At 39.2% G+C, this 12,276-nt stretch overlaps 1 protein-coding gene across 2 annotated transcripts in view; it reads left to right on the forward strand.

Moving 5' to 3' along the window:
* The window catches only part of CTSC (cathepsin C), a 34,377-nt gene that overhangs the window by 8,942 nt on the left and 13,159 nt on the right, over positions 1 to 12,276 (forward strand). Inside the window, exon 4 of one of the 2 annotated variants that reach the window (XM_047691183.1) lies at positions 277 to 2,668. In XM_047691183.1, the coding sequence (XP_047547139.1) occupies positions 277 to 287 (11 nt within the window). In that variant the 3' untranslated portion in view covers positions 288 to 2,668. Of the gene's footprint in view, positions 1 to 276; positions 2,669 to 10,369; positions 10,537 to 12,276 lie in introns of those variants that run through there. The other variant, XM_047691182.1, reaches the window with a different exon arrangement.

A 12,276-nucleotide genomic window follows, 5' to 3' on the forward strand; every position in this document is an offset into this window, starting at 1 on the left:
CAAAATTAGATTTCTACAGTGGTAGTTAATTTCAGATGCATCTGAATGTGCTTCTTGAGCATGTTGGCTGTGTGCCTGATACATGTTGCTTAAGCATTCAGCTTTTGAGAATGGCAGCTTTTTGTGAATGTCTTAAATAGCACTAAAAATTTACAAGCATTTTAAATACTAGTACTGTGTGTGTGTGTGTGTTTACATAAATTAATATGATTAAACATTCTTAAGAGACAGTGTGATCCTTGTTGGCTTGTAACTCTAGTTTTTGTTGTCTTTTAGTTGTTAAATAGAGCATCTGTTGAGGGCCTCTTTTAAAACAGCAGCCACACAGAGACTTTGGGGCTAAGAGGCAGAGCCGCATGCAGCCATGGACCTGCCTTCCTCTGACAGCTAGCAGAGGCCTGGGGCAGCTGCATTCCCTTCTGGAGTCTTGTCTTTGCCTGTAAAATGCTGAGGAGTCCTGGTGACCTACCTCCAAGGCAGCTGCCCTCCTGAACATTTCCTTGGAAAGCAGCAACCGCCATTTTGAAATGTGAACAACCAGAGACTACACAGGAAAAAGGAAAGAAAAGTCTGGAAGTCTTAGGTGGCTCCACCATTCAGCCTTTGAATGAAAAGAACGATATGCAACTCATGTTTTTCCCTTTCGAATATTACTCTATTGAGGTGATTGTTTCCAGACTGATAAGGATTTGAATTTTGTGTTTAATTTTGTTCATCATGCAGATTTTATTTCCAGTTTATTATCTTCTTGTGCACCTTCTTTCTCTAATTACCTTGAGAAACCCCAGCACCTGTTGTAAGGAGAAAATGCTTCAGGATATCTTGAGACGTACAGATATGTTGTTGGTGGAAAGATGGTTCTGGGGAGGACTGGTCTGGGGGACTGGGCTTGCTGAGATAAGTCAAACTGCTAAAAGGTAATTTTGCAGATGATAGTCCTGCATTACCCTGGCCAGAAAGGTGGGGTGATTAGTAGTTTTTTCATCTTTTTTTTTATTAGATGCCAGCTTTGTTCTAAGAACTTGACCTGCTTTACCTTACAAGAATCTTATGAAGCAGATATTAACTAACTTTATCTTATAGATGGGGAAGATTAGTTTCAACGGTGTTTAAGCTCACACTGCATCTAATTGTAAAATGACAAGAGCTAGTCTCTTAAGCCTAAGGACCTCCTTGGCCTAAAGAGTAAAAGAAAACCCATTTCACAAAGAAACAACGGTACTTGGAGTAATATTTCAGTAGATTTTCTGGTGAACCCCAGTTCGTAAGCATCACAAATGCTAGTTTAATGGAATGAATTGCATTGCATGGCTCCTTTTGAAATTTTAGGAGAACTGGCCTAAAGCTTCTATTTCCTTACCAAACTCGGCTATTCGCTTTCTTTCCTAAACCAGGGTTCTTTTCAAGAGGATAACTTACCTTCTTTCCTTTTGTAGTCCTCTAGATTGGAAGGAGAGTTTTGTAAGTTTCAAATTAATTACAAATTAAGTACCCTTGCCAAGTTGACTTCTTTCATTACACTATTGTTCACACTGATGGCTATCTTTCAGCTCTTTCCTACTAAACAATGTACTGGTTTCCTGCTCAGTTCAGAATTAATACCACCCATGGTAATTGAAAATGGTGGGGTTACACCTAGTCCCTATATTCTGGGAGGGCTTTTCTCCTGTATCTTTGCTTCAATGGAGGGAGCTCTAGATACCAGATTTTCATTGTTTTATTGGTTCAGATAACTTTTATGACCTCTGAGAGGCACTGGTCTGTTATTCTGGGCAGGTCATGCCTTATAAAGATAAAGTCACCCTATACCCAAATACTTAAACCTAGATGGTTTGTTCCATCCTACCTCTGGACCTGGTAATTCATCACTCAGGACCTTGATGCTGCCTCTGTGAAACCTTCCCCAGCTCTTTGCGTTAGTGGGAGAAATGGCATTATTTGGTTCATGTTGTTCTTTGCAATCACCTCTACTCAGGTAGTACTATTCTAAGTGCTGTAAACATAAAGAGTGATTTTTGATAGCACGTTCTCACCTTCTTCCAGATTGAAAATCTGTCACTCTCCCTGTGTGTCTTCAGAACCCAATTACCCAGGATTTTTAAGTGTTTGGAAAACTGACCACACTTCCCTTGTCTCTCCAAAGGCTTTTCACAAGTATTATCAGCTTACAAAGAATTAATCCTATAGGATTCTAGAAGCACAAATCAGGAACAATGCTATGTTAATATTTTTCGTTCTTGTGTTCTAAAAAACATACCAGGTTACTGTCTCCAGAGTTCTAGAAGAGTTGTGTATTTTCAACCTAACTCCCAGGATGTGAATAGTGACAAAGCAGCTAATGTGTATAAGAATGTATTTCATATGGAATTTTAAATCACCTCTGCTGAAGTCTTTTTTTTCTTTTTCTCTGAGCAACTTTGCACATAAATGTTTTGATGATGGAGAAGACAACTTGATGGGTACAGAATTACAGATACTTGTATTAGGAGGCCCCGTATTATATACTGCTTAGCATTCTCTCTCATAATTGCTGTTTGTCTTCTCTAGGCTTTAAATTCTGAGGGCACGAATGTACTCTGTATTAACTAATCATTTTGTTCTCTATGTATAGCGTGATCTGTGATAAATTGACCTTTAATAAATGTCTGTAGAAGAAAATTGAGTAATATTTGTTGTGTTGTCCTGTTGTTTCATTGATGTGTTCCTGGGAGTTCTGTTACCTTCATGTACTGAAAGTCTGTTGTGGTGGACCCTCAGGCCGTGTTTGTTGAATGACATGGTAGAAAACAATGGAGACGTTTAGACTTTATTTGGTTTGCTTAGATTTTAATTTTTGTGTGCAATTGTAGAGGCCAAGATAGGGCTCAAAGTTCTAACTTTCAGAATTACTCAAAACTAAGTTAGCTGTCAGGGTTAATAGCGAGCTTTATGATGGCAGTGGTTCCCCAAAGCCTGAGAGGCAACAACCAGGAACTAGTCTGGAATGTTCTAGGTTATGCCCTGCCTTCCTCTGTCTTTACAATAGTGAGAGGCACCAGCCAAAAGTTAGATAAGGTGAACTCTCAGATATCTCCTAGTCTCCCAGTTTACAGTTTTATAAGCAAGGAAGTGAGGAGTAAGCCAAGGGATTCTGACTACTTTGTTGGGTGACAAGCTGTGGTTTTAACTAGTTCTGGGATATATATTTTCATTTAAACTGAAAGTCTTTTAAGCAGTCGAGGCAAACAAATGTATGACCCTCCCTTTTCACATGCCTATCTAGCTGCCAGTTCCTTCAGTAAAATGCTAGAAGGTATTTTGGTTGCAATCACTCTAATTTCCTAGCAGTTTCAAAATTCTTTGAAATTCAACTTTTTAAACAAATAGTTAAGTCAGAAAACTAGAGCTAATCTTTGAAACTGACAGAGGGAAGTAGCTTTCTTTCTGAGGAAAAATGTGGTACTCTTGGGGGAAGTTTGGCCAAGTATCCATTTAGAGGGTGTGCCTTATTCTCTTTTGTTTGGCTTTTACCCACATTCTAGACCTGATGGCAATTGAAAGCAGTTAATCTACATTTATATAGATAAATACAAGAAACAAAGGGCAAAATGCCAGTAAGCATTTTTTGTTATTCAGTATTGCCGGAATGTAATATCTCTATGTATATGGTTTGCCATTAAGTCATTCAACTTCATGCTGGGTGTTCTTTTTGGAAGTGATGAATGACCTTGATGGATAAAACTTGGTACTCCAAAACTTTTATTATGTATTCTATGGTGTATAAAGGTACATTTAATAAATTATATACCTGCAGTACTGTACTGATGTTCGCTGTCAGACACATGACATATTAAATGATTAAATATTTGATTCACTTGCTATCAAATGCAGGTCCTGCCCAAACATATTTCATGATGATATCCTTTGAAAATAATAGAAAACTATGCTTCATTATCATAAGAATCTGTTACCTATAATTTTCATACTGAAAATTTTAAACATTTGGAAGCAGTTTTTCCACTGAAAATCTTTCAAAGATTTCACTAGTTTTAATCCATTTTGTTAGGAGTGTCAAAGTTCAGTCAAGTTTGGAAGAATTGCTTTTTGGTATTAGGGTTAATGACAGTTTAGTGGAAAATTTTTGAAATGGAAGTATAGTTGACACACAATGTTAGATTAGGGTCAGAGGTACAGTATAGTGATTCTGCAGCTCTGTGCATTCCGCTATGCTCACAGGTGTAGCTGGACAAATTTTAACTGAAATGTTTGTTTTGTTGATAAATAAGATGAGAAGCTGAAGACTGCAGCAATGGAACCCTTTCAAAACATCTGATTTCAAAAACTCACATTTTTATATGGCTGACAATTCCTGCTAGGAATAGGGCAGATGTAAGCTTTGCCTTTTTCTCACATCTGCTTATATTTATTTGCAAGTTCTGGTTTCTCTGCAAGTATTTTAAGCCATTTGTTCATTTTGTGAGAATTAGCTGAATTAAAGCAGAGACGTACATAAATCAGTTTAGGCAGGCACGAATAAAAGGGAAGACACAGTGTCCCAACCATCGCACAGGTAAGCAAGCTGCAGGGCAGGTGAACTCCAGACCTTGAAACTGAGTGGTCCTGTCTCTGTCGTTTTGGATATTAGATAACAATGGAAGTGGGTTTTTAGTGTTATTTATATAATTACAAATGTAAACAGAAATTCCGTGTTTCCCCCATATTCCGGGGGATCATCTTTTCGTCTCATTTTGAAAGCCACTGGTTGACAGAATATGTTGAGTTGACAGATTGGGTTTAGTGTTTAAGTTCTTCCCTGACACAGATAAAGTCTTAAGACAACTTTGTATCCCCCATGGTAACAGCTAGTAGTGTTTATATTGTTGCTTTTTGAGTGTTTCGTAACTTTTTAAACTCTTCACACTTCAGTGTTCTCTTTATCCTTCATAGGAATCCAGTGAAGTGTAGGTTTCCTTCCCCGAATCAGGTAAAGAAATTGGGGCTCTTCAGTTGTGGCTTAAGTGTACGTAAATTTTAAGTGGAGGAACGGGATTTAAAGAGCAAAGTCCTTTTACTAAACTGCTTTTTTCTCCTAGTGCATTACATAAAGTATTCAAATATTTGCCAGGTATATTATTAGTCAGGGAAACAGTGGAACAAATTGATTTGAAAGCCCTCCGTGTCAAAAAAAGCAGTTGGGAGAGGTCCAGGGTAAATAACATTAAGTTCTAAAATATCCCAGTCAGTTCTTTTTCATGTGGTGAATATTACTAGGTAAATGTTAATTAGAGAGTTGGTAAAATAAGTGGGGACTTCACGAGAGGTTGGAGTGTTTGGCAGTCCAGCAGTAATTTTGAAGAGGCAAATGGATAGCTATGGAATCCTAGTAGTTTCCTAACGCTAAGGGCCGGCGTGTGGAATTTCTTTACATTTTCTGAAATTATCTATTTGTTGAAGTTGGCATAAATGAATAGAATCTTAAATTATACCATCTGCACAAGACTGTATTCAGACACTGATGTTTACATAAATAAACCTTTCAGAAAAAATTTTGGATACATTTCAAGCTGGGTAGTGTGGCCAAAATTTCAACTTCTTAATTGGTAATAATGTCAGAAATCACAGAGGAAGTATTTCGTAATAGCAGCAAAAAAAATGACAGATACCATGAGAACGGTCCAGTCAAGAAAATAACAGAGCACAGCGTGTGGTCCTCGCAGGTTGGAAGGTCCTGAGCACTTGGCTTCTGAAGTGGTGAATTCCTCCTTCCTACTGAGTCCTGCACAGTGATATTGACAACCATGTCTTACCTTGTATAAGGTAATTTCAGGGTCTCTCTAATATCTTAGCACATACTTCTGTTACAAACTTCGTATCTTTTCTGAGTTCCTCGTGTTATTGCTAAATGGGACTTGGCACTTGTTCTTTCTCTTCTGTTCATTTGTTTATTTACTCGTTCCATAAGTAATTGCTTCCTGATACCAGTTTCCTACTTCCCGAATAAACAAAAATTCCTGTGCTCATGGCGCTTGTTTTCAAGGCCAGAATAACCTCAGAAGCTGCTGTGAAAATTAAATGGGTTAGTATGTACAAAACAATCTATGAGGTGGTGTCTTTTGTCATTCTGATTTTATGGATGAGGTCACAGAAAGGATAAAAAACCTGCTTTAGGATCACATGGCCAGTACGGTGGAGAGGTGGATACGGTAGCAGCAGTCCAACCTGAAGGCCATGTCCTTGATCTCTACCCACCCCCCATCAAAAAGCCTTGACAAAAAGTGGTAAAAAGACTGAACAGGCCAAGGCAGCATAGACACCTGACTTGTGGGGAAGGACCGTTAACCTGTTAGGGCTGCTAGAGAATGTAGGTTGCCCTTAAAGGGCCTGGACAGCAAGTTGGACCTGACTTCTGGTCAATCTTCTCCAATTTTTTTTTTTTTTTAAGGCAACAATGGATGAAGCAATGATCCTATCACCTGTGAGCCCATACTTGAATTCTCTCTTCTCCATTTACCTTGCAAAGCAAAATTTTTCCCCCCATGGGAAGAGTAATGCCTCTTATCCCAAGGAATCCTGTGAACCTCAAATGATATAGACAGAAGCCCCTCACAGTTGGGATTTAAACCTTTGCTGCGTGGCTTCTAGGTATCTCCTCTCCGTGTTTGGCCACTGACCAGTACATTTACTTTAGCTCTTTGTGCGAAGATAAAGGGTATGAAGAAGTGGTCCGCAGTATGGGGAAGAACCCTTGGGTCTAGGAGCCCTTGGTTATAAATTCTCATTTGACCTTCTTTAGGGCTCTTTGTCCCCTGAGACTCTATTATCACTCTGTTCCCCTGAACTTCTAAGATTATTGCGTGACCTGTATTTATAAAGCATGAGGTGAGGTGCCATCACACCGTAATGTCAGTGAGGAATCTCGAGTCCTCCAACAGATGTGGTGAGAGACTACCATGAAACCAGTCATGCTCTGCTGAAGTTTTTCCCCCTTTCAGAATAACAAGATGGTCTTCCTGTCCCAGGGAAAGTTCATCTGGTCTTAGATGTGATGCTTGGGACTGTGACTCAGAGTTGTCAAGCAGGTGTGCAAAACTACACTCATGAAAAACATGGGGCCCAGTTCTTGCAACTTGAATGCCCCTAACTCTTTGGGTTTTGAGGGAAAGTTATTTTATCTGTGATCTAAATTTCTGCCTAGATGGGGAAGTTTCCCGGGCTTCTCCAGCATGGTTAACTTGCTGAACCACATGATGTCATTATTACTTACATCTGTTTTTACATCTGAATTATTTACATCTGTTTTCTTCATTGAATTGTGAGCCTCCTAAGGGCTGGGCTGGGGCGCCTTCGGTACACGTGTGCATGTGTGCCTGGCACGTGCACGGTGTCTGAGAAAAATGTGACCGATAAGTACTTGATAAATAAGTGAAAGACCCTAGCAAAATACAAAATCAGTTGTATAAATAACAATCTTTTTTTTTTTTCAGAAAATGCTTTCCTAATTCTAAACAGAAGAGCATTAGCAGCCTCTAACAATGCGTGGACCATCCCTCTGGGGCGTCCTCTTCTAGGACTTTGTGAGTCTCATTCTTAAGGAAATAAGAGTCTTTTTTTACGTGATTAATTTCACAAAATTTATTTTATAAACAAATTTTTTTTCTTTTTATAAAGCTTCATTTTATAAACAAGAAAATTCCACCCAGAGACCCGTTTCACCTTTTGTTTCCATTTTTTAAAAACCTTATTTCAGAAAAATTTTATGTATTTGTATTCAACTTAAGCACTGTCTTATAATTTTTTTTCCTTCTTAACATAGGTTTTGTTTTATTTTGTTTTTGTTTGTTTGTTTGTTTGTTATGATTCTGTAGAGGGATTGATGTACTTTCTCTTATAAGGCCAGATAGTAAACGTTGCAGGCTTTGTGGGCCTGTGTTCTCCCAGGAAGCTACCCAGCCCTTCTGCTGTAGCGTGAAAACAGCCATAGACTGTGCAGACATGAGTGGGCCTGGTTGTGCTCTGTAAAACTGTGTTCATAGAAGGAGGCAGCCTTCTCTCGCCCTACTTTACTTACCTCTGTCCTACAGAACTCCCATTTATGATGTAGAATGCTGTATAATACGATTTGAGTTATTAATTTACTAAATTATTTTTATAGATGAACATTTAGGACACTCTCTTGTTCTTGGTTTTGTTTTTAAGTTTCCGGTTCTCTTGTGATGAGTGCCTTCCTGTGTTCGGCATTTTTTTTTCACATATGTGTATCTGACAGTTTCTATAAGGTATATTTCAAGAACTCTTCAAAGTCCGGTCAGACCACTTTCTAAAACTGCAGAGGTGCAGGGGCTTTGGCCTAGCCCCACTGGGCCTCTCCAACCAGTACATAGCAGAGGAGGGAACGTGATTGAGAGCCTGTGCCAAAGAGAAACAGAATACAACGCTAAGGGGTTTAGGTTACATCATATGAGGTTACCCATATTTCTGTGTTTTTTGTCTATAAAAATAGCAGTTGCGTGTAGTTTTGACATAATACATACAAGTTTTAGTAACCTTCTTATACAACACACCCTGTAATGCCGCAGCTCAGTCATACCCTAGGCCTCTACTCAGTATTCCTCGTCCTGGCTGGGGCTTTGGCAGCAACAGAAGGAATGGAAAGCTGAAGTCCTGCAAGTCAAGATATTCTTAGCCAGAGGCAGACCGACAGCTCTCACAATATCATGAACCACCAACGCAGATGTACAATGCTAAGTATGAATAATCCATGATAACATATCCAGTGTTAGGGAGCTTAGTGGACAGTGAAGGCCGAGATTCAAATCTAGCTCCTTGGGATTGTAAAGCCAGATGTTTTTAACTCCATTCCTAAATATATGCTTTAAATTTAGAGAGAGTCAGATGTAATACGGTAATTTTACATTATGTAGAGTTTAACCCATGCATTCCTCTAAACTCAGGGTTTGCAAACCACAGGCCTATTTTTGTTTTAAGATTTCTATTTATTTCAGAGAGAGAGAGAATAAGCAGGGGAGACAGGCAGAGGGAGAAAGGGAGAAGCACACTCCCCAATGAGTGGAGAGCCCGATGCGGGGCTCGATTCCAGGATCCTGAGATCACGATCCTGAGCTGAAAGCAGACGCTTAACCAACTGAGCCACTTAGGCGCCCCTCACAGGCCTGTTTTTGTGAATAGAATTGTATTGCTACGCATCCTACTTCATGCACGTCTATATTCCCTATACATCTTTTATATGGCAGTGGCAGAGTAGAGTGGTTTTTGACAGAGGCCTTATAGTTTCCAAGCCTTAAAATATTGATTTTCTGGCTTTTAAAAAAGAAGCTTGCCAACCCAAGCACACAGGTAAAGTAATATCCGTCATATTTATTAGGAGTTCGCAAATGATATCCCGTGAACCAAAAATAACCTACTGTGTACTTTTGGAAGTGTTACAACACAGCTGACTGCCGTGCCAGTTTGTGTTGTCTGACTGCTTTTGGGCTTTTGTTCTTTTAGATTAAGTCAATGCCTGCCATGGGCCCAAGTTCCTCCTCATTGAAGTGGAGCCTGATTTGTTTCCTTCCTCCTACACTCTGTTCTCTCATTCTGCATATATGTCCCTCTTCCTTGAGGAGACATTATCATTTGAGGGGTTGTAAGCTCTGGAGCCTAACTATGAGTTCAAATCCCAGATCTCTCCTTTGTAGGTGTTTTTCAGTATGAACTTTGTGATGAGACAAAGGGCCATATTTGTGACATTAAATGGAGAGAATATTTAATAATCAGGTTCTATTAGCTCCCTCATAATCAGAATGTCCTAGTCAATTGTGAGGTTGACAGAAGAAAAGATTTTATGTGTGGAAATGTTTTGCTCTTTGTTTTGTAGTTTGCTGGAGTCCACATTTTGTGAGTAGAAGAGAGTATAGTCTGAGGGCCTGAGCAGAATTTTGTTTCTGCCCCCTCACGGCTCTGTTTCCTTAGGAGTTCCATAGCCTCTCTGAGCTGGGCTTCTACTTGCTGGCTGGTAAAATGGGGTTATCAAAGCCTCCTTCCTCATAGGCTTCCTGTGAAGATTGAAGGAGGGAACTTTTGTAAAATGCCTGGAATGTGGCAGATGCTCTAAAAATGTTTCTTCTCCTGCTTTTGATTCCCAGAAATGTTTTCTTATGTAAATTTTATTTGGCACTCAGCGATGGTAATCATAGAAAAGTTTATTTCTCATCCTTTTCTAGGCTAATTCGCAGAATGTAACCTCTCAGGGTGAAGTTTTTATTTTGGTTGGCAGAGTCTGGCTCCCAAGATGGAAAAAGGAGCATCTTGACTGAACGGGAGCCAGGGAAATGGACCTGCGAGATGATCATTGATTCACTTGACGTTTCCTCCCCTGATTTAATTGCAGTATAAAGAAGAGGGTCACACTGTAACCAGTTACTGCAACGAGACCCTGCCCGGATGGGTGCATGACGTGCTGGGCCGGAACTGGGCTTGTTTCACTGGGACCAAGGTGGGAAGTACCCCTGAGAAGGTGAAGGTGAACACAGCCGATTCGGGGAGGCTCCCGGAAAAGTGAGTTGTCACCAATGGGAGATACATTTAATTTTGTTGTAGAGTATGTAGAGTATGTGTCTAGGTTAGTTCTTGGAAAATTTTATTTTGATTACATAAAGTATATTTGACTTAGAAACAGAAGCTATATTCTGTAAAACCTTCTTGGTGTTGAGTAATGGAACTGAGAGGAGAAAGTGTTTTTCTCCACAGCACTCCCAAAGTAATGGACTAATGGTGGCTTTAAAGGAAATTTGTATGAGAGACCATAGAATTGCAGTGACTAATAAAAATCATTTTATTATTGCCATGTGATAACATGTTATAGAACTCTCATAGATACATATGTTTATGTTGCAACAAATGTAGGTGATACTAATTGAAATAAATTTTACACAAGACAGTGAATAAGTGAAATAAAAATTCTTAGTATTCATGGAGTATAGTAGTTTGCTAGGGCTACCTTAACTAAGGACCCCAGACTGAGTGGTTTAAGCAACAGAAATTTATTTTCTCACAGTTCTGGAGGCTACAATTCCAAGATCAGTGTCAGCAGGTTTGGTTTCTTGGGAAGCTGCTGTCCCTAGCTTGACACTGCCACTTTCTTCCAGTGTCCTTACACTGCCACCCTCTCTCTGTGTCCTCTCTTTTTCTCTTAAGCACACCCAATCTTAATCAGGATTGGGACTGCCCATACAACCTCATTTTACCATAATTTCCCTAGTAAAGGTCATATCTCCACATACAGTCACTTTCAGAGATACTGGAGGTTAGGACTTAAAGCTGTGAATTCTGGAAGGACACAATTCAACTTAAAACATGTAGCTAATATTCTTGTTAAGTAAGGTCCAGTTTAAGTAACTGAACCATACAAACAAGAGATTTCAGATTTTATCACTTGGAAGGAGAAGACAAATGGATATTAATGGTAGCAACTTTTCCTGTTTCATTTAGTTTATGAAATCCACTGAGAGTACACATGAATAAATGCTCCCAAGCCAGGTCATATTGGTAATGAATGATTCTGTTGTAGAGAGGTTGGGGGCATGAGTTTAAAGAGGACATATGGTACTTGTCTGGAAAAGTACTCACTGAGATCTAAACTAATACATCCCCTCCATTTTGAATTTGTCTTTTTAATTGCTTGGCTTGGCTTGATCCTTGAACAATGCATTTCTTATTAAACTGTTCACTTTTCACCCCACCATTTAGGAGACTTTATGTACTAAGGTGCTCTTCTTGATTATTTCAAACGTTGCCTCATTTAATGAAGAAACTACCAGCTGGAGTGCTCAGAACCTGTGTTGTTAATTCATCTATAAAATGAACACTGGGGACTAAATTACCTTCAAGGTCCCTTTCAGCTCTCAATGATCTGTCATCCCATAATAAAGTACATTATTTTCAGTATCCTTGGATCTTAAACATTGAAAATCAGTGTTTGGGACCTAGCTTGTCATTATTACAATGCACATGTCTGTGTTTGATGGTTGCCAGCCATCAGTGATAAAGCAAGGGAAGTAGGGCTGAGTTCTGCTTCTTGAATACATCAAAATCAGTAGTGACTCATCAGTAGAAAATACTTAAAAATACACATTTACAATTTAAAATTTTACCCCCACATCTAAAGAGACAAACAACTATAACTTGTTTTTGTTGTTGTAGGAGTGTTGTCAGAAATATGATTAGAGCAGTTTTAAAATCTCTTCAGTGAAGGTGCCTCTCTGGTTCCACACTTTGCACCAAGAAAGGAAGAACTTT

This window comes from Lutra lutra, chromosome 10, assembly GCF_902655055.1.
Source record: "Lutra lutra chromosome 10, mLutLut1.2, whole genome shotgun sequence".
NCBI classification, from domain to species: domain Eukaryota; kingdom Metazoa; phylum Chordata; class Mammalia; order Carnivora; family Mustelidae; genus Lutra; species Lutra lutra.